This window comes from Bombus pyrosoma, linkage group LG10, assembly GCF_014825855.1.
Source record: "Bombus pyrosoma isolate SC7728 linkage group LG10, ASM1482585v1, whole genome shotgun sequence".
Classification (NCBI taxonomy): Eukaryota; Metazoa; Arthropoda; class Insecta; order Hymenoptera; family Apidae; genus Bombus; species Bombus pyrosoma.
Window position 1 is genome coordinate 73087 of NC_057779.1, and position 24466 is coordinate 97552.

The window sequence follows — 24466 nt, forward strand, 5'->3', positions numbered from 1 at the left end:
TTATTAACTTCTAATGATACATACCGTTTATTAATTGAAATTAATACATTGAATTAATAACGTAGTGTTCTTTGAATTTTATATTGTATATATAAACTGGTACAAAATATGTATATTCAAAAATTATTGTCGTAACTATAGTTAGATAACAAGCTAATTCAAATATATACATGTTATCGGTTTATTTATATTACCTAGCGTCACTGATAATAGAAGCAAAACATGTTAACTACATATTGAGATTGTTTTCACGAATATGAACCATATATGATATGGTATGTACCATTAAATTATACCATTAAATTTTACCATATATGTACATGGTATATTTCAAATCTAATATATTTTGAAAGTTCTCTATTGTTTTATAGTTTGAAATTTTATTTCTTTTAGATATATTATATTTACTATTTAATCAAATTTTCTTTAAATATTTAATGTCAAATGTGTAACAGTACACATACACATATACATATGTATAAGTATAGTGTGTGAAAGTATGATTAAAATATTTTTGCACTAGGCATATTAATATTTGATTTCATGTTATACATTATACATTAATATAGTAAATATTCATTATATAAAAAATGACAGTAGAGAATAGTTATACATATACATATAAAAAATAATATTATTATTACTCTAAAATATATGAAGTATATTTATCTATTAATATTTTTGGCATTTTTAATATATCATATCATTATAATATCTATACAAGGTTGCAGTAAAAGTATCATATTGTTTTTACAAATTAAGATGATTATTATTTCTATTCAGACATAATGAAATATTACAAAGGAAGAAATTTATTGTCATCTTTTATTATAATCAAAATTTTATTAAAACGTTATACATTATTTACAACATGTAGCATAATATATAGCACATCATAATGTACTATTTATACTACGAGGAATTAGTTCACTTGGTACTATATGTAGTACTTGGTACAAATACTTAACTTTCTATGGCTTAAACAAATGTTACAAGTGATGTTGTTACCATCACCGTAATTATGAATCATGTATTTTATAGTTTGTATATATTACTGTGATTGAACAGAATTATTTAAATTAAAAATGTAAAATTACATTCGTTGTGTTTTAAAATCCTGCTTCTTTAACTTTTGCCGATTTTTGTTTTTTCTGATTTCAGTTATTTTTACAGTAACTCATTTATTTATCTATAAATGACAATTATCAATATCAACCAATAAAAGTATGGTAATTATGCACTACTAATTAAATGTTCGTCCAATTGAGTTATTATTATAACATTCCAATTTATAATAAAAATTGTTTATTTGAATTAAAAGAATATTAGTTGCTTATGCAAGTAAGAGTTTCATATAAAATGTATAAATTTCCTTTCAAAATATTATTAAGTATTATAAAATTCTTGGAAGTGCAACGACATTAAGCACTCTGAAAAACGTGCTTTTTAGTATTCATCCTAATCTAGTTATTTTAGTTAATCATATTAAAAAATATTTGCCTGTACTTTTATCATCATTTACGAATATTTTATAATATTAAGTGTAGAAGTCTATATGTTCCCTTTATGTCTACTATTAAAAGTATAATATTTTTGCACATGGCACGTTTTTCTGAGTATAATTAAATTGCGCATCGATATTTAAGAATATTTTCTATCTTTTTAAATATTTTTTACCCTCTTTAAATTCAAATATATTGGTTGCTAAATAATTAATTATTTAACTGTAATTCATGACGAATTCTAAACACTTTCTGGCACGATTTTGTCATAATGGAATGTGCTGCTGGAGTAAAAGCTTCCCCGTTTCGGAACATGCGGTGTAGCAATTTCTTCTTGAAGCGGCTTATATACTAAACCGCAGTTCTTGTTGTCAATTAAACCTTGTCGAAGGATCATTGGTGGCCTGATAACAGGTCCCTGACCTCGCCGTTTGGTTAAATGAATTGCAATACGTGCCGTTAGTAGAAGAATCAACAAAATTATGATAATCACAATAATTACAGGCCAAAGTGCATTAGTGTACCAAGGATGATATTCCATATTTTCGGAGGCAACGAAGTCTTCGTATTCTTGATCTTGAGTTGTCCAGGCTTTCTCAGATTCTTCATTTGACTTTATTCCGTGATCAAAGTTATGCAGTTTAGGAAAGTCCTAATACAAAAGAACAATTTTTTACATAAAAGTATCCTTATGATTGTTAAAAAGTTCTTATAAAATAAAATATAATTAGCGCTTCCTAAAAGAAGCTGAGATTAAAAAGTAGAAGGTATGTACAGTATACAGATACAATTTCATAATGTTAATTGTATTTGATTGTAACTCTTTAAAGCAATATAACTTTCTTATAATTTTTATATTCATTATTATATCAATTAATTTTGATTGATAATAATTAGAACCAGAAATTTGTATAATTCTTGTATATATAAAAATGTATATAACTTCAAATTTTGGTATGATTATTAAAAATATTTTTGACAAGAAAGAAAAGAAAGAGGTGTATAAGAATCACTATACAAAATATTTCTTAACATATAATCTCTGTTAACAAAATATAATAACGATCGAAAATGCTATAGTAGACTTAGAAGCATAGTGTCTGATAAATAATTTTTATATATATAAGTGTAATAATTACAATTACATTTTAGTTTATACAGTATTGACAAAATTGAAAAGATAATATTAAACTTGTGTATACAGGGTAGCTTATAAGTTACTTTCACATTTAAAAGCTATATAAATTCTTTCTTATTGTATACTTTTAAATTTCTGTTTCAAATTCTTGAAATTTGTTTTTGGAAATGTATAGTTGAAAATTTCAGAACGAAGCAACAAGTAAAAATCCGTGGAATAAGACCCTATTATTCTTTGCGATATAACGTCACATAAAACTGTAATATTGTAATCTTTACAGGATGCAACTCACGATGATGAAATTGTGACAACAACCATACCCAAATCTATGTCATTCCATACTACCTTACAGCGAACCGTTAAGTTTTGACTTGACCTTTGCACATGGCCCAACATTACATTTTTCCTATTACGAAGGGCAATTAGGATCCGCCCCTTGCCCCTCAACATCGGCAAACGCAACATATAAAAGCAGCATTCGACCAAGAAGAGTCTTTTTAGTCTTCAGTCTTGAGTCTTGTCTACAGTTTGGCCGTGATTTGAACTTCGCTACTTTATTGTAATATTATACTTAATCATTTTCGTGAATAAAAGCCTACAAAATTATAAAAGCACGGTCAAGTTAAGTTATTGTTCAGTTACTCCTTTTTTTTATCATAAATTTTACGTGACAAACTCTTGGCTCTTTAGCATCTCAAATGTGGTTGTTGTGTTTTGCTTATTAACATATCCACTGAAGTAAAAGTGGACTTCTTCGTATACCATTAGAATAGCGTTAGAATAATGTAGCATTCGTTTCCAGGATAAAAATTAATTATTTTTTCTCGTTGCTCTGTTGTGAACTTTTCATTATTATTTCATTCTTATTATAATATTTAATTGCAAATTTCCAAAAAAACAAATATTAAATATTTTAAACAAACATTTACAACTATATAATAGAAAATTTATACAAATTATAAATAGCAAAGTGATTTGTGGGCCATTTTGTATAAATTTCTTTATCATATTCTATCATTAATCAAAATGGTGAAAATTATAAAATTTATGCTTACTTCATCACTTTCAACACTGCTTCTCAGTAGAGGGTCTGAATCTACTGACGTGTCAAATCCACCAAGGAAAATTTTCAACTTCGTTTCTTTATGAGGAACTGGTCTCGGTCGTGGTCCAGAACTAATGCCGTCACAAACTATTTTTGCTAAATCCGTCCATTGACTGATACCTTCCGAGTCTTGATAGTTGTCACTATCACCATAATTGCTTATATAACTGTAAATTATACAAATGCACATTATTCTACTTAATTTGTACGCTTTCCATATCTTACATTTAAAGTTTCTTCTATTGATATGGTTCTATTGAAATGGTTTAAGAAAAACAATACTGTCGAATTTGCTTAAAATTTTATAATTTCGTATTATGTGAACCATCAGCAAAAATAAAGCTTTATTTAAAAGAGAAAAGATTCTCTGTTTTACTATTCCAAAAAAAGACCAATCATTAAAAATCTTACAGAACTATTACCTTTTTTTAATAATGGAATAGTTTAAAATAATTCTTTTATTTGATTTTAGTTTTATTAATATCTATTCAATCCTTTTTAATATATGTGAAGATAATATTGCATAATGTTTATAGTTAGTATTAAATTATACGAAATAAAATGACACTGATAATGATTTTACTATTTCACTTTTACGTATTTTTAAACTAAGTTTCAATAATTAAATTTACTTTCTTCAATTATTATATAAAAATTTATCCTTATATGCCTCGATAATATTGCGATTATAACTTATTTGAAAGTCTATATTAAAATATAAAAATATTTCTTCCAAACTGAAAAGTTGATATTATCATAAATTTTTAAATATTAGTTAATTATATGTTATAAAATGAATAAATACCTTGACAATTCAAGTGGCGTCACACCATGATCCGTGAGCCATTGTACAGCATCTTTAAACTCAACATCACAATCAAGAGGATTATATGATAAGTCCAAACCAACAATATTTGGCATTGCTCTTAGTTCTTCTACAGTAATCCGACGAAGAAGATTTTGCCGAACTGACAGGGATCTAAAAATGCAATATATATATTACAATTATTTTGATTTAATGTCAATATTATTTCATTTTATTTTAGAATTGTTATCTTTACATTTTTAGTTTATGTGAGAAATGTAACTAAGAAAAATTATTAATTTAAAATAAATAAATAATATATAAAATAGTCAGTAAGAATAAAAGGATTAATGTTTTGCAAATACAGGTATAAAAACAAATTTTTGTTGTGATAAAAATATGTGTACCGTAAACTATTCAGTGGAAGTCTAGCTTCAGACCAAACTCTCTCCAAAGCGCATCTGCTTACATCGAGTTTATTAAGACTGGGAGTCATCAGGAATGGTGTCACTTGTAATGCTGTCAAAGGATTACCCGCAAGATTGATTTTAGTTAAACTAGTGGCACCACGGAACATATTACTTTCTAAGGTACTAATTATATTGTCAGAAAGATCAAGAATTCGCAAAGACGAGAGGCGACTCAGAAGTCCGTCGGGAAGACCAGTCAAACGATTTCTAGATAAATTTAATCGTGCTATTGCTGGCATGGCGTTGAAAGTTCCTTCTTCGAGGAAATACAAACCACAATTTGAGCATTCAAATCGATATACACTGTAAAAATGAATTCAATTATAAGTGCGATTTTACATATGTAAAAAGTTAATTATATACAATTAATATAACAAGTATATCTTATATATTATATAATAATTAATCATTATCTAAATAATTAATTTTATTTATATATATGATATGAATGAACTGGATGTACATATGTTTATGCTGTAAATAATAAAATTCTTGATAAAACTAAAAATAAAGTATAGAATTTAACTAAAAGAAGCATATAAAACAACAATTAAAGAATTCTACGAAAAATAAAAGTATTTAATTAACACAGAAATAAATATCATCGTGAGATGATAAAAGAATATATTTTAGAGATATTGCGTTTATGCTAATTTAATTTTAAATTAATTAAATTAATTTTGTTTAGAGCATTTATAAAATACATTTAAAATATGACTTAACTTTTATAAAAATCTATATATGACGTACTGAGCAAAATTAGATAACAAATTTTCTATTTAAATATATTTATTGTACCGCGTTCGTCACATTAGTTCGGAAATTTCTATTATCATATTGCTATATGTATATTAACATTATATATAGTTATATCTATGTATAAAAAGGTAAAGATTTACAAAAAGCGAACCACCCCTTGCTTCGATAATTTTTTAATGTGATCTTAAGATCATTACCTTTTAGTTATTGATGTACTATTGCATCAAAATACAAAAAATGATTTCTTGATGTGTTTTTAATAAATGGCGATCCCTAGCGAAGATCTTTACAATACTACTCAGGATGATGATCTTGGCAACATATTAAAAAATTATCAAAATCGGAAATGGCTCCCTTTTTATTAATATTTACCAATAACAAAGTTATTCTAATGAAGAAATTAATTTTCAAATATAATTTATCCCTGTTTCTTGATTATACATATACATATGTATTATATCTACTTATTAGTAAAGTTACGATGGTAATAAATATTATATATGTATAGTGAATATTTAAAAAAGTAGTCTTACCTGAATGTATTAGAGTCAGGTCCAGATGTTTTGAATATTGGTAAGGTCTCCAATTCGGGGTTGTCGTTCATTAATAAAACTTGTAACATCGAATTAGCTCTTAAATGGTGTTCTGTCAGAGAAGTTAGTTTGTTATCACTAATATCAAGATTGGTAAGTTGATTAAGATTAGTAAAAGCATGTTGATGAATTCTCTTGAGGCCATTCGATCTAATTGTCAATGTATCCAGTAGGGTTGCATCAGAAAAGTCATCTTTTGCTATTATCTTGATTTTATTATTAGATACATCTAATAATTTCACTCTCGGTGCTTGTATAGTACTCAAATTGGTCAAATTATTTCCTAAAAGTTAAATACACATTTAAAAATACATACAATTTGATTAAAAAAGGTAAATTGTTATTTAGTTACTAATATAAACTAATTTATTAGTCATTAGATATTAATATTAATTTCTAATAACTATCGTTGATGATTATAGATATTGATCACGAAATTCAAGTTTGTCGTGCTCAAACAAAAAGAGAACTCGTGCTTTTTTGTCTTTCCCTAATTAAATATATGTTTTCTTGAATACATTTTTTCTTCCGTTATTACTGAACAGAATGCTAGTAAATAATTTTCTCATAAGAACATTTATGTTGCATCAATTAAATAGTAAAACGTGTACGATTAACTATATTAATCTTACCAGCAATACGAAGCGTTTGAACTCTACTGTTAGAAAAGAGATCAACAGGAAGTTCGTTCAACATATTGTTCGAAAGATCCACTTCCAGAAGTGATTCCAATGTGCTAAAAGATTCACTGTCAATTTCCTTTAATTTGTTACCTTTTAAATTAACGTAAGTCAGACCATTCATTTTTGAAAACGCTGTACGTTTCAGTTTTGTCAAACCATTAAAGGAGAAATCAAACTCTGTAACTGATGGAGCGTCAAACAGGCCATGTTTTGCCAATTTCAAATCTTGCGTATGCTTTAACGGATTTCCAGAAATAGCAAGTAATGATAGTTGTTTGTTGCTTTGGAAAGTATTCGGATGAATGTCTTGAATATCGTTACGTGTTAAATTTATAGAAAATAAGTACGGTATTCCATCAAACGCAGTTTGATTTAATTCGACTATTCTCGTGTCAGAGATCGCAATAGATTCCAATTGTTGGAAACCTCGTGACTGAAATGCATGAGGGCCAAGACTAATTAGACCAGCATTTTCTATACGCAAATGTACAATATTTCTGTCAAAAGATTGATGATCCACGAGTTTGGTGCATCTAAATACAGAACAAATGGAAAATTTTTTTAGTTATATGTGTCTCTAAATTTGAAGTAATATCTGAATTCTTTGTTTTATAGAAATTATCAAATTATGTAATACTTATTAAATTAATATTGTGCTTATCTGTCGTTAGCATAAAAGAAATAATTTATATCATGTTATCGTTAAAAACTAAAAACGTACGTTGCAGTCGATACAGCTGCATACTCCCCACTACATTTACAATAATCGGGACATTGTGTCATCACTTGTTCATCATCTTCGGGCTCTTGGTCGTTTTCGTTATCGTCTTCATCGGTATCGTCATATTCGTCTTCGTTTTCATATTCTTCGTCCTCGTTCATATCATCTTCGTAGGGTACGTCTTCATCTTTACCTAATTTTGATTTAGCACTGCTTCCGGTTATGTTATTATCGCCGATTGTCCTTAATGAATTTGAGGAGGATGTTAAATTTACGCGTTTTTCACCATTAACTTCCACTTTGGCTCCATCTTGAGTCTGCAATTATTTTCATCACAATGTTATTATAAAATTACGATCAGATGGCATTAGTTACGATTATTCCAATATCTTTACGTTAAAAAGAGACGAAAATAGGAAAGAAGAAAGGATATTTATTAATTATTATCAGAGAATTGGATTAATAAAAATTTCAATATGCCAAAATTATTACGCACAAGCATCTCAATATCATAAAGTAACGGATATATGTATATTGTGTATCTCCGTTAGTTCTCTTGTCTTATCATTTCAGTCACTGTCAGATTGTCAGTTGTATGTAAGAACTTACAAATCACCTTAGAATTAGAAGCTTCTTCGTCTAAAGTATGAATTTCTTGCAAAAGTAAATCCTTAGGACCAAGGAAAGGTTTTAAAAGTTGTAGATCATCTTTTTTTAATTTTAAAGTTACCCTCTTATCACCCGAAATGGACGTTTTGTCTTTCGTTTCTCCATTTATTGTTGCGGCAGTAGAATAAGACACTTTTCCGGACGTATCGCTTGCCTTAAGTAAAGATTTTTTCGATGATTCTGCAGAATCTTCTATACGGTTTAACGATACGTCTGTAGATGATATTGCGTCGCTAGGATCAGATAGAGTATTACTTCGAGGAACCACTCCAGATACGAGTACCGTAAGCAGCAAAATGGTCAGAGTCTTCATTTTGTAATCTATAAATAAAAACATTTTTATATAAAAATATATAAATAATATATTTTGAATTATGAACATCGTTGTATACATATATACCTAGTATACAATACACACACTATCTTGAAAACTTTACTTTCTCAAAGACTTGACATGCTTTTTGATATAATTTGAAAAAGTAAGATAAGTCGTTTTGTTTTTAATCTTCGGCTTATTGACAAAATTCAGCATAAATCGACCATAGATTACAAGTTAATTAATTAGTAAAACAATAATTTGTACGATGACGACTATTATCATAACTTAGATAAGAAATTCTCTGTGTACAGATGTTGCTTGTTTTATATACAAAGATGAATAGTTTGTATAGAAAATGTTTTAAATAAAGTCATTTAGATTAAGTAATATTATCTGCCTGATATTTTCTTTTTACATGATGTTTCTCAAAACTTTAAATTATATAATAATCAGTATTAGATCCTATACTTATGCATAGTATTCTTCGCGTTCAGTCGTGTTCGCCGAGTTATTCCTACCTTGCAACTGCTTTTACTGCTTTCATTCGGTACTCAATATGTACTCAAAACAAGAATACGTCAAAACATCTATCTCCTTTGATAAAATTTACAATCCAGAAGGAGGGACGCGATATCTTCGACTTGCGATTGGCGATATCTGAGCGTTGAATCATCAAGAGAAAAAAATAAAATTTGTTTATAATTATATCGCTTACAAGTATTTTGACCAAATTGGCGAAGTGTCTCAATGAAATTAATACCATATACGTGATTACGTTCTAGTGAATCTGAATTACATGATTAATTTTTTTGATATCATTGGGCGTCACTTTCACAATATGTATTTCACAATGTCTTCTCGTTGAGACGTGAAACATCTTGTCAATAGATCTGAATACCGACACATTTCGTTGATGAATGTGAAGACGTTAACAATGTTAAATGGAGGATACCTATGTTATATTTTTAGAAGCGAAGAAGTTCCTAAAGTTCTTCTTATTTGTCTTCTACACGGAACGATAGTTAGGCTCTACAATTGAAAAATACACACTACAAATATATCGTCTATATTACAAATTCTATAGTGTGCATGAACGACACTGCGTCATGACATAGGGATCTATCGTTTGTAGATGGATTAAAAAAAAAGAACATGAAACAGATATTCTCATTTCTATTTTATATATTACAGAATAATCGTATGACTACAAATAATGATAGTATTAGAAATTTGTATATAGATATAAAATGTAAATTTAACAACAGACGTATATTATAATATAAGTAATAGTAATGATAATAGAAATATAACTTCTTTCTTTATTTCATTCGTACTAAATGCTTCCTAGCATGTACCTAATGTTTTATAGGTAAGTTCGAGTAACTACAACCGGTTTTGAAGGAAGTACTTATCTATACCAAAAAAGAAAATGCATTCGGGTAACTGAACCAAGAAAAGTTTCTACTCTCTTGACCTTGTACTTTGATCTTGAATCACTAGACTAGTGCTCAAATCATCCGGATACTTTGATACATTTATTATAACAGTACGCTCGACATCAAACTTCAATTGATTCGTCGACACAATGATTGAAGTACTATCATGTCGATATAGATGGATAATTATTTCGTAGATGGATCAGCATGTAAAGAAGTTGAAGATTAAGCGTAATTCATTGTTTTCAATTCTCCCATCACATTTCTGATAAATACTAGTAACATTTATTGTTGCCTGAGAGAAATTCTTAAATGTCATAAATGAATTATTCGTCCGCGAGGAGGTGCAAAAATGGCCATTTTTGAACATCCTTCTTTCAAAGTTGAAGTACGACACTTTATCTCGATTCGACTTATTCTTGTTTATGTCCTGTATGTAGCTAAGGTGTAGCGAGTATTCATCGTGACACAAAACTCAAATGTTCCTCCAGTCAACGCTATGAATATTCATTAAAAATATCGGACTTTGATCGCATAGAGTCAATATCATTACTAGTATCTCCGTCACTTGCCAGTGTACCGACGCCTGAATTTTAAAATATTTCAATTTGCATCGGTATCCAAACCCAACCCTTCAATATCACTTGCACGCGATCAATAATATATATTATCAATACGTATTGGATCTCTCCTGCTTTAACTAGTGTTAAAAAAAAAAAAGATGATACTGTTTACAGCATTGGAAATACGTCTCATGTAAATTAAATAGTGTTAATTAGTGATTATAGAATACGGAAGAACACTCAAGGTATTATAACGGAAACATCGTGAAGGAAAACTTGAAGAACTGATTTTTGATGCTGTAATTTTCAAATACACTTTATATATGAAACATTCTGTTTTATCACTCATTTCATTGTTTACGAAATGCAATTAATTCTTAATGGTATAATTCCGACGGTAAATAATAATGGTCTAATGGTGCAGGTTAAAGAAATTAGTTTACATTTTCTGCATAAATATATTTATACGTCTGTATAATTGTACACGTTAATAATTGGGTAGAATTTGATGAAACTGTAGAAGCTAATGATGAATTAATAATTAAAAAATTTATTCATTACTTTTTAATAGAATAAAATTAATTACTTTAATTTGTCGCGATATCACTTTAAAATGTGAGATAAGAGTTAACGAGATCCATAAAAATAATTTTTTGTAGATGTAGATGCATTACACTGTGACATTACTGATATAGCTATTGTTATCGTGGAGCGCCTCTCATTGTCAGCGCTGTATGATTATCGTGTTCAATGTTCAACTACCACAAACATTTTTTAGCCTATAATTCAATTCGTAACGAGACAAATCACTTTATTTGAAGAGAGGCACAATTACAGTTGAAGCGTTTCTTTCAGTGATAATAATTTCAATTAGCACAAACTATAAAATTCTATAAATAGCGTACGATATAATTAAATTTTCTGTCTTATTCTTGATATAAAGTTCGAAATATTATTCTTAATCTTCAAACGTATAATGTTATCAATTGGGGAGAAACACATTCTTTAATAAAACAACCACGCAACATAATTCATGGTGTATTTGAATATATTCAATAGTATTCATATTACCAAGGTAAAACGTACTGACGTAAGCGAATTATTATCTATGTATGATGTAACTCGAATACATTGTTATTCGTAAATAGCTATACATCTCTTTATATGTTGACTTTTATAACGCCTAACTATTTTACTATGTAATAATTATTGTATTTTCAGAATGATGAGTTCGCCAAGAAAAATATAGCAATTTGTTAAATAGAGCCAACAGTAGTAATAACTGTATTTTCTAAACTGTTCCTTTTCTTTCTTTTGTAGCCTAAATTAAAAATGCTTAAATAGTTTATTATATTTGGACAAGTCATATGTACATAAGCGTCATCATTATTAGAATTAAATAATTCTTTAACAATATAAGGTTGTAGGCGGAAGGTCACGTTATATATACGCGCTTTGTAAGCTACATTCCAAGCAAACTTCTAATCGAGGAAAATCTATCTTTTGTGCATCGACAGGCATGTTAGAAATGCAGGTATGTCTAAATAACAGACGGCAAGAGTCATCGGAGATGGAATGTAATTTAAGGAAGGTGGGCTTCAAAACGATCAGGCATATACGTGTGAACGTTGCCTTAAAAGGTGGATGGTGGGTTTAGGTCTTAGGGTGCACGAGTGCCAGTTGGGTTCTTTGTTCGACTCTAAAAAAATCTCAGCGGTTAAATCCAGGTAGAGTTACCTATCTTCGAGCATAACGCAGGTGGTCCCTTTTGCTTTTCCATTTCAATTTGGGCATAACAAACACGAATAAAAGGCGTAGCCACAGCTACTTTATCCCAAAGGGGGTCTGTAAATCTTTGAATTGACATTTTTGGCCCACCTATGCAGTCGGTGATGAATCTAAATGGACCGACATGAGACTGGATAAACGAATCCGGATATATTTTGTACAAACAAATGCTCAAATACTATTTCGTGTAATAATCTTTTGTTATTTTTACTCCAAGGGAATTCCTAGCTGTGAAGTAAAACGTAAGAATTGCGTGAGTGTATTATTATACGAACACAAATGAACCATTGACGCGATAAATATTTTAGAAATCTAATTATCGTATTTTAAATTAGCGTCAGAAACAAAATTTCCGCGTCTACAAAGAATAGTGTTATGAATGACAACAATATCATAGTACCACGAATACTTCTATCTTTTTCTATAAAATTATAAGATCTAGTTGAAATAAAAAAATGGCGATGAAAAAAAATTAAGCGACTTCTTGGAACTTTTTTCCCATGATCACGATGTATAAAAACAACATTACGTAATGTAAAATTTTTACTACACGTGCACTATAAAGGAAATATCACGTTAATGCATCGTTGTTTCGTAGTTATAATAAAAAGTTATATATTCTATTACGTCGCGAAATATACGATTTCTTGTTGTTACAAAAAGAGACGGTTTGTCATTCCTTGATTTGTAATCTCTATCTTACTATTGTATCTGTGATTACTAGATAATTATCAACGCAAGATCATGTACAAAAATATATCGGAAGAAAAATCTCTATTCTAAACGAAATAGAACGATACGCTTAACTTATTATTTCTTGTTTCTGATTACTGCGAAATCTTTGTTGTGTAATTAAAACAAAAAAATTAAAGCAAGCAGATCATTTAAATTAAAACAAAAAGAAATTACTCTTCCAACAGATAAATATTATTAAGACATCGCGTCTGTCGAATAAAACGTTTCGTCTTGTAGAAAATATTCTGTGGACGTGCGTTGGATAATTATTATAAGGTAGTGTCCTTCGAGGAGGTGTTCTATCGAAGCATTCTCCTAGTCAGATTTACATCTCGATTCGATTAAATCCCTGCGCTACTAATTCGTCGTATGACCGTAAAGCAACTTCTTGTGAAATAAACCGGCTCAAATGACACTCTACAGAGGAACATTATTATATAGCGTTATTATAACATAACAGCCGCAATCTGGTGTCGATAACAGTAAAAGTACCTAACCTAAGTGAGTATGTATTTACTTCGTTGAATTACCTTTCAAGAAAATATCAGTATATTTCTTAATTAATCGTCACGTACAATCGACGTCGTACTTAATCATACTTATCGTTTCTTGGATCTTTTGATTGCTATTGTTCGCGATGAACAAAAAGTATCAAATATCTAATTAAAGACAAATGAAATGATGAAAGCTTAAAACGAGAATTTATATGCTGGTTGTTCTTTAATAGGTAAGAGATATTTCCTTTATATGTGACAAGATATATCATAAGTGAATTCTTAGCACGGAATTGATGGAAACAAAGATTTTTTTGCTCTCTACTTTTTTTTTTGCGATATCTTCTCGAAAATATCATATTCTAGGAGTTGCTGACTAGCAGGCGCGCCTGATTTCCTCCTTTGGTTTAGTTAATCGTGCTGCTCTCGTTTCACCGTATAAATGTTTCTGCGTGATAATAGTCACTTACGTAATGTGTTACTGTTGCATGTGAAATTAAGGGCATGCAGCTTGTATGTATATATTATGTACTCGGCTCTTTTCATTCTATTGCTTTGTATGAATGTCCGAACGAATTAGAAGCATTTCGATTAGATTGAAAAATGCCTTTAAATGTTGTTAACGTGTTATCAATAAGTTTCAAGGAAATAATTATTCTTCTTTTGTATTTCATTGTTAATCATTGAACCATATAGAGAAGGTCACAATGTTACTCATAGAATCCCAAAATTGTAAATCTTTATTAGAATTCAATTTTTAAAAGTAGTGCGGCAGAATTGTTTATCGTAAGCGTTAATTTCGTTTTTCATTTTAACAGCATAACGTTCGTTAAACTTCATTTCATCTGCTGGCTAGTACGCTGTTACCATTTTATCACACAATATACATAGGTTCTTATCGTCGGTGTATCTTATCACTGCGTTTATCTTATACTTACTGATAATATATTTGTTTTGTCTGAGACTACGCCATTGCTTTTTTACGCCTTTATAGCTTATATTTGAAGCTGTGGTACTGTTGTGCCTGTAAATATGTACCCAATGCAATTTTTGCAAATTTTTCAGGATTTCTTAAGCTTGTAGCTGTCCCACTTCGTAACAAATTTTTATTTAACATTATGTTTTAACAAAGTGAAATTATTTGCAATCTTGTTACGCAGATTCTTTATCGAATTATCTTCAGAGGAAGAAAGAAAACGAGCGAGCTAGCATTTATTTCTAGTTTATCTCTAGATAGACCGAAAAACAGACAATAGAAAAAGCTAGTTTTCATACATATTTCAATATAATAATCTCAATAATACGAAAGCTTGGGTTAATTTTAAAATAAATCTTCAATAGAAGATCAAAATTATCAACATTTATCGAAATGTTTTTCATCTAGGTTTTTCATTTATGACGAAAATATTTATTTTTGTCAGAAATGAAGCAATCGGGAAGAAATAGAAAACAGTTAAAAAATATCATGTTATATCATAGCACAAAAGATTAAAAAAATGTTTCTAGAGACCTATAGAGTTGACTGATACTTTCTACTATTTTTTCTGTTAGCACCAACCAAGATGTTGATCTTTTATAACATTCTAGCACAATCCAGAAGAATGTGTTACGATGCAAGTACATATGTAAACATGCGCACTGCATACATGGAGGTCGGCGATTAAAATGAGATTATACTGCATATCTACAGACAATGTAGGATTCTTTTCGTTTTTTTTTTTTTTTTTGATGCAAGAACGCATTACAGTCAGTTCTTACAGAGAATTACAATGCTGGATGAAGAAGAAAATTTTAAACATCGTTCTTTTTATTTTTCTGTGTTATATACTGGGTAAGTCAATCAGAACTCCCATTTAAGATAACTCGTTGTCTATTGATTGTATCGAAAAACGTCTTAAATACATTATGTTGTATTTAAAGGGACACGAATGGGTGGTCGGATTTTATCATTTAACAAGTACAACCGATTCGCTTCTTTCCTAGTCTTCCATATATTAAATTTGGCAAATGAAAGTTAAAATATTTGCCAAACTAATAGTTTTCTAGCATAAATAGGTTAATACTTTCTTGCAAAGAATGTCCAGCTGTATCGATTAATGTTATAAAAAATATATGGTGCGATTTAAAAAACTCAAGGTCATCTTGATATCTCAGAAAATATGATATTAGAAAATAAAATTACATCCATCCGATTAGCTTCTCGAAATGCAACATAATTCATTTAAGACGTTTTTCGATAAAACCAATAGGTAACAAGTTATTTTACGTAGTACTTTTTATTGAGACTGTATTTAGAACTCACCATGTATGTACAATCTGCAATGAAAAACTCAACACATTGTAAATCGTTTAACTTAAAATTAACATCCAATCATGTATTCTATCTTTAAAATTTTAGATATTCGCTGTACAATATCGAAAATAACTTTTATAAACGGAACAGAAATTTAGTTAAACATTTACATTCCACAGATTAAGTGACAATTGACGGATAAACGAAAAAACTTAAAAATAAGGATTTAAGTCGCAACTACCTCAATGTTATAATATAACTCACATACAAGTCTTGCCATGGAAAGATAATACTTTACAATGATTTCCTGGAAGCTTTGCTGCTTAGGAAGGAGTTTCTGCAGTTCTCCTTCGAATTGATAAATAAGGAAATTATGCTCCAAAGATCGTTTCAGTATAAGGAAAATGCGACAGTACGACTTTACCATGCATTAATTTATTATGCCTTAAACACTTCCATTGCTAGAACAAGTTTTTTATAATTATAATTGTCGATCTCCGCTTATGACAGAAAACTGTAAAATTTCTTGTCAATTTTGAGAATTGAAACAATGTAAAGAATTGAACAATTAACGATTTTCTGCGTCTAATTGCACGAATAAACTCCACGTGACCAGATTTTTAACATCTAAGTTAATTCTTCCAAGATTATGCAATCAATTTTTGCATTTCATTTGTTCAATTTTATATAATGTCCAGCAAATCGTAAATTATGTCGTAAAGTTCTTTTCCACTATAAGCATGTATTTATATAATTTAATTATTGTCAATTACAACAAATTTTTACAATGCAACACATGTACGAACAAACAACAGGTTTCCAAAAGGTTATAATGAAATAGAAGCAGCATATAATCATTTCATTATTGAATTATCTTATAAATAATTAGCACACGATTAATTATGTAATCTACTTTTTGCTTCCTAAACAGAGAGAAAAAATTTACATAAAATGATGATGCTACATTACGTAAAACGTCGTAGACGTAAAAGATAATGTAATTAATTTAAAAGATATCAAAATTTTGTGAAATTCATGAAATCAGTCTTTTGTTAAATAAGCTATTAAAACTTTTTTGCTGCTGTATAAAATTATAACGATATAATTATGACTCCCATCCAAGTATTTTTATCACAAATATATCTAAATGTATGATATTATATAACATATCGTGCAGAAACACTTATAGTAATAAATGTATATGAACAAAATTAAATTCGCAAATACCATGCACATACGTGTCATTACAAATGCATTTGTATACAAAACAGAATACATAATTTTAATAGTTCTTTGTAAGAAATTTAATTCAAATGATATTATAGAATTTTTAAAACATTTCGAATATGTAAATATTCTTTACATATTTACAAATTAATTGCGTAATATTTAATTTAACTACAGCACGGATTTTTATCATATTATAATAATATATAATATATAATATATAATATAATATTATATATATATAGTAATATAAATATTATACGTAATATCATACGTAATATATATATATATATATAAATATTAAAAAATAATATATAATGTATGTGGAATTAGTCACCGATGATTAATGAAGTATGAACTTTGAAGTATATACAAAGTACTCCACTTTCCATGATTCAAGAGTATCGTGTTTATAACTGGAAGAAAAAGCAAAGAGGGAGAAAAAAAGAAGATAATCAAGGCATCTGGCGAACCGGCTCTTCCACTCGGAATTTATTCATTCAGGGACCGGGAACGATCGTTTCTGATCTTGACTGAAAGTATCAGCAGGAGAATGAAATTATGGAGCATACAATAGCCGGATTTTAACCGAACTCGATCCTTCGTACAAGTATGTCAGTCGTGTTTAGAAATCGTGTTTCGTGCATTTTTCTACCAAGTACAGTTATAGTAGGTATTTTTTTTTTTTTTTTTTTTTTTAGAATAAAACAAATGCAGTGTTAAGTGATTTAAGTGTAAAATTCTATTATGTATCGAATTCTAATGTTACTTTTATTGATACCCATTATTATGCTATTCGTTTAAATAATCGAAATGTGGAATATTACCACTATATACGCGTATATAGTGGTAATAGGTATCTGCGTACAAAATAAATATATTTAGTGTTTCGTAACGATATGTTACGAAGAATATAGCAATAATCTAGACATTAGTCATTTTAAGTAAACCTTTCAAACAGTTATAAATCGAATTAATCACTTAATTAGTCACTTTCCTTGAATAATTACTTAGTATTATTTACCGATATCGGCACTTTTATTGTCTTTAAATTATGCACATGTTTTAAAGTAATAATATAATAAAATGTAAATATTTAACTATAGAGACATGTACAAATTAATTATGCTAAGTTTATGAGATAAAAATTGAAATGTTGTGCTTCTCTGATATTTTCGTTTAGAAGATCAAATTTTGCTCAACAATATTTATGAGAATGTATATTTTAAAATAGCGTGTTTTGTGTCAGCGAGAAAAAAAGATTTAAATGATATAAGAACCAAATAAAAATTGTTCGACAGAAAAGATAACCAACAAGTGCATCTATAGAAGTTGTGCATTCTTTGGAAAACATGATTGTCCGTATGTATGTTGCATATACATTACACATACAATATATTGAACATGTTGATATAAAATTGCATCATTCTATAGTATAAGAGAAAAATACAAAGCAGGAAATTGTATCAAACGTAGTTATCCAAGTTAATTTAATAGTTCTATACTTTACAGAATTTTGCTTATTTATGAAACTAGAAATTCGAATTAATTGTAGGTTCATGTTGTGATAACAAATTAGGGAGTAGTAATTGTCATAAACAGATTATTGTGTGTCAATGAAATGGTATACTGATGAAATACAATGATAAATAAATAAATAAAGAATTTAAAAATGTAACTTCCAAGTTATATGCGTTGTAAAGTATTAAAGAAGTAATTTTCGTCTGTGAAAAAATTACTGTCATTAAAGATATTGTGTCAGCAGACAGTTAAATTTCAGTAATTTTATGCAATATAATAATAATATTATATAGGTACCTCCATATTAAATTAAATACCTTTATACTATATTAAAATTAACGGGGATATGTTAATGTTCAGAATAAATAAAATTTATGTTACAAACATGCAATAGTAAACAAAAATGTAATTATAATTACGCCATTTAAATATTTGAAGTATATAGTTAAGAGGACACTAAATTAATTTATTACGAAATCATCTAAGTATATTTTGGCAATAATAACTTCTAACACTATGCTGCTATATCTCTCAACGTCTATTTTCATTAAGAATTTACATAGTTAAATGTTATACATTTTATTTACGATTAGTCACGATCAGTTGATCATTAATATAAAAGGAACATCGTTTAGATTTATTGTAATACACATGTATTGAATGCTAACAAAATTTATGACAGAAGGAAGAATATAAAATATCTAACAACATCCAATCACTCCTACAGAATAAAACATAGTGCGAAAATACCGTGATGTTTTTAAAAGAAATATATATACATATATATCTTTAAAATTATTCCAATTGAAACCCTTTTAAATCAAATGACATATATAAAAACCATAGTCACTAAATAAAGAAATGTAAGGTTCATAATAGAAATATTAGAAATTTATATTCTGTCGCCATATTAGTTTAACTTTTTTTATTAGTTTAAATTTGGACGATGTTGTAAAAGCTGCCAAAACCATAAATTAGCTAACTAAATGTTGAAACAGTTTGTTTATGAAATCCAGGACTGATAATTTTCCACTAAGTAATGAAGGCCGGGAAGAAAATTCCATTGACAATAGTGTTAGGAGAAAGATTATAGCAAATAGTCCAAAAACAAACAGGAAGTGAGATTGTATCTCAATTGAAAGTAAGTCATTCGACAGTTATTTAATGGAGATAGCCAACTCATTATTTCAAAGAAAGAAACAGAATCCATTTTTAAAACACATCGTCTCGTATCATTTGTGACAAACAGAAAGTTCGAAACAATGGGTTGAAAATGATAAATATATATATATGAAACTAATGTCGAAATAATCGCTTCATACAAAACAGATTGTGCGGTGATCATCAGGTAGAACTTCATTATTATAATTTCCTATTATTTATAATCACCTACTATAAATGTAGACATATAATAATATTAAAAATACGAACAATATATGAGACATATATATAATATATATGTCAACAAAGGAACTATTTGCATTAGTACACAAGTGAAAAAATAACTATACGAAAATTGTAAGATTTACTATAAAATTTTGTTGAGTTCTCCTTATTCTCCCATGTTTTCAAATATCTAAATATATTTGTAAACATTAGAATTTAATTCCATGTTTCGGAATGAAAAAAGGCTATTAAGAAAAATGCCTACAAAAATTAAAATTTTTAAACTGATCAGTTTTCTAAATCTAGAGTAATCAAGTTATTGGAAAAATGTATAGGATCGCGTGGAAATCATTTTGGAAAAACGAAATATCAGAAGGTAGAATATAACGTTGTAAACAGAGTACTCGTTAAAAAGTATTGGAACATACGTGTTACTATTTTATTGCAAAGTGTAATTTATTCGATGAATTGTTTATTTTTAACAATTTGCTGTCAATTGATATAAATAAGCAAAAATAAATTGGAACTATTGATTATTTAAACAGATGAGAAAATAAATTTATCATAACTAAGCTGTGCTAAAGTTACAAATATGTTTTTGAAATAGTTTTTATTAATTGTGTAGGATATAAACGTCCCTAAAAATAACCAGATGAGTGATCTTCCACAAACTGTTTTATTTGAAGTACACAAAGTATTTGCAAAATGCAAAAAACATTATTATTCGCGTCACCAACGTTAGTTTGGATAGAACAATCAATCGGCGATCCAAAAGAATTTTCGTATAATACTGCTGACGACAGATCGGTAGGCGGATAGGTCGACCGCCTGTATATGACTTCTACAATTTTTTTAGCCTACCCAGAACGCTGACAACGCATACTTTTAAAAGTAAGCTCTCAATTCGTCCGATCAATTTATGTATGAATAACATTACTTCTTGAAAGTATGTTTTCAAATTTGTTAAATAAAATCATACAAAATATTAAAATAATTGAATTCGCCCCATTATCTTTTTATAAAAGCAAATACCACGTCTTTAAAACATATAAGTATAAAGTATCTTCCAAATTAACAATTTTTCGACATAAACAGTTTAATTTTCTTTTTATAGGAAATGATAAATTGGATTTAAAAAAATGAAAAAAGCCAAGTTGGTCTTTATATTTTTTCTACGCGGTCACCTCAAAAGAATTATTAATTACACATAATTACATGATTCTCCAAAGGAACTATTAACCACATTCCATGTGGAAACCGTTTAATTTGCAAATCAAACATTTTTCATTACACTTAATGGTTACGTGGGTATTGGGCATTTATAAGTTAAAATGAGACAACTTGTATATTTTACTATGGATGAACCAAAACTTGCCAATTGATTCAAATTATGCTTATTTCAAGTAGAAAACATTATATGAATATGGGCCGTGAAGGCTCAGTAATAATTAAGCAAATTTAGTTAACGAACGTTGATTATAAAGCGCGTTGGTAACTTATAACATAGAAAATTACTCCTCTGCTGCCTGTACCAGATTCAAGTTACGTTTAGTTTGTTGAGTAAAATATTACTTTAGAAAAATAAAGAAAAATATTACATTTTTTAATAATTTCCTATCATAATAGATTTTGTTAATCTTTTATACGTAAACCATTTGGACATTAAATTATTTGCAATAAATCATTAAGTCTGCATTATTATACATCTGAAAATTCATCTAAAAGTAATTGGTATTACATCAACAATTGGCGACTTTCATTAAGAGCATCTTCTTAACCACTGACTTGCATGGACATATTATGTAACATTTACTGTTCTGATTCATACCCCAAATCAATTGATAAATTGATCTTTACCCGTGGTGAAACATTCTGCTATCTATGATGAAGTAGGTTTCTAATATATTTATATAATAGAATAATAAATCAGTATTTATATCTATCTATTGCAGTGCAAAGTTACGAAGCGAAATATGCTCCAAGAAGATAACTCTGACATCATTCGATTTCTTTTATCGTCGAGAATCATTATCATAATAATAAAAATCATACCATTAGTGTAATCCATATGATGCTATATTTAACTAAAAGATCGAATTGTGTGTGGGGGTATCGTAATATTTCGAGGAATATCGGAAGAATAATTTATAAGAGTAGAGTATAAAATACTGCAGATTTACAAAGAGTTAAAAATTCCATTCGAGAACTAATATTTTGTTGACCGGCAGAGAATGTACAGTGATTCGCGAAAGTATTTGAATACTTAACATAAAATATACTATGTGTGCTACATAAAAATTTTGTAAAATTTCATTAGCATTATGATAACACGTAATTATAATGATTATATTAATAAAATTAGGAACCAGTACGAAAAGATATGTATGTATAACATTGTGGAGATTACAGGTCATTTATTGCAAACGTATGATCCCAGTATGTAGTATAAATAATGGGCCTAAACAGATGCATTAATTAGTGTTAAAAATAGCCTCATCAGAAATATTCTAGCCTATTAATCAAATCAGTCATTGACTGCTCAAATAAAATCGACGTTCTTCATAAAATCTATAGTAAATGTTCAAATACTTTCATGAGTCATTATATATACAATTCCTGTTTACATAATATGTGTCAATTTATGCAACTGTTACAATATAATAATATACATTGTATGTACTACATGTATTGTATAAGTTATTGTTATAATAAATGTTGTTCATTATGTTGGATTGTGTCTGTATATTTATGATATTATCTATTATTTTGAAGATTTTAGTACTGTTAAATTTTTCTAAGTGACGTATCAATACGAAAGAATTTCTTGAGTTGTATGTAGGTACAGTTTCGAACTGTTTGACATTGAGATATACATATGGTGAGCGAAGTCGGAAGGCACTCCCTGAGTGGAGGAGGCCAATCTACGTATACACTGAGCAAGTGTAAAAGTTCTGTCAATTTTACGTAATAAAAATATAACAAGTTATTTACAAGATTATGTACAAAGAACTGTTGTTCCTTAGAATCTATGAAATTATCAGTTTAACTTTCTCTGTATATAAAAATTTTCGGCCATTTAAAACAAAACGAACTATTGTTGGCATGCTTCTTCATCTTCAGACATTTGATAAATATCTTTGCAGGTTTGTGCTATAGCATTACTTTTCTTAAACTTAAACTCACATTAGATACAATGTCATATATGAATTTTAATCTCGGATATCCTCCACTTTAATTGTTGACATAAAATAAGCAAAAAGTTATATTCTTGCATATTATTAAAGTAGGACATTTGTAGTTATTATACAGAATTATTTTCTATTTTTAAGTCCATGATTACCCAATAAAAAGACAGTTATAGATGTTAGTTGTAGATAATGCAGGCAAACACAGAATGTTTATATCCACCTAATGCATAATACATAAAAAGGTATATAATAAAAGTATAATAAATTCTTTTTGTTTAACGGCTCGTTTCCAAGAAAATGCAGTTCATAATATGTGTCGTTAAAACTTCATTTTAAGCTTGACTTTCTCAAACATGCAATGAAAAAATTTTTTCCTCTTTATTTAGACTTATTTTTTACATATAATGAATAATCTATTTCAGTATATTGATCCTCTTGGAGCACCCTGCTCCGCATATAATACTAACATTATGTTAACAAAAAGGCAAAAAATATTGTTGTACAATCTACGATACACGAAATAAGTACATATATGTACATTATCATATATATTATAAAACATATCAAATTTCATGTAACCAAATTTGGAAATTAATAAAAGCAAATTTACTTCAATTACGCTGATTTTAACCTTTGCATCTTCACACATATAAATACGACATAGGTCATTAATTTTTAATAGGAACGAAACGTAACGTAAAAATATAGGGAGTCCTTAAATAAAGAGGAATTATATTCGATATATCATCAATGCGACTGATGAAACAATTTGCCTCTCCTCATTAATTTGGGCAGTTCTCAATTCTACTATGAAAATAGTTAGCGCTTAGCTTTTAGATAAGCAAAAGTCGGATACCAAGCTACGTTAATAGAATAGCATCTTTAACACTTTACGGGCGTTTCATATATATCTATCTCTACGAGCACCCGTCAAATTGACAGGTAAACGAAAATACGCATTTTTCTTTAAAAAATCGATTTATTCAAATTAAGTCTAAAAGGAACAATATTAGGCTTCACGTTTAAATAAATTATTAATAAATAGTCTTTTTTTCTAAATTATCACTAAAA

At 28.4% G+C, this 24466-nt stretch overlaps 1 protein-coding gene across 4 annotated transcripts in view; it reads right to left on the bottom strand.

The window, feature by feature from the left end:
• Window positions 1–823: 823 nt before the first annotated feature.
• The window catches only part of LOC122571369 (extracellular matrix protein 2), a 29242-nt gene continuing 5599 nt past the window's right edge, over window positions 824–24466 (bottom strand). For 2 of the 4 annotated variants that reach the window (XM_043735018.1, XM_043735019.1), the window contains exons 2-9: window positions 8393–8766; window positions 7777–8093; window positions 7005–7588; window positions 6313–6655; window positions 4958–5323; window positions 4551–4724; window positions 3696–3912; window positions 824–2154 (exon numbers count right to left, since the gene is read on the bottom strand). In XM_043735018.1, coding sequence (XP_043590953.1) covers window positions 1744–2154; window positions 3696–3912; window positions 4551–4724; window positions 4958–5323; window positions 6313–6655; window positions 7005–7588; window positions 7777–8093; window positions 8393–8758 — 2778 coding nt within the window. In that variant the 5' untranslated portion in view covers window positions 8759–8766 and the 3' untranslated portion in view covers window positions 824–1743. The remainder of the gene's footprint in view (window positions 2155–3695; window positions 3913–4550; window positions 4725–4957; window positions 5324–6312; window positions 6656–7004; window positions 7589–7776; window positions 8094–8392; window positions 8767–24466) is intronic. The other 2 variants (XM_043735021.1, XM_043735020.1) reach the window with 2 other exon arrangements.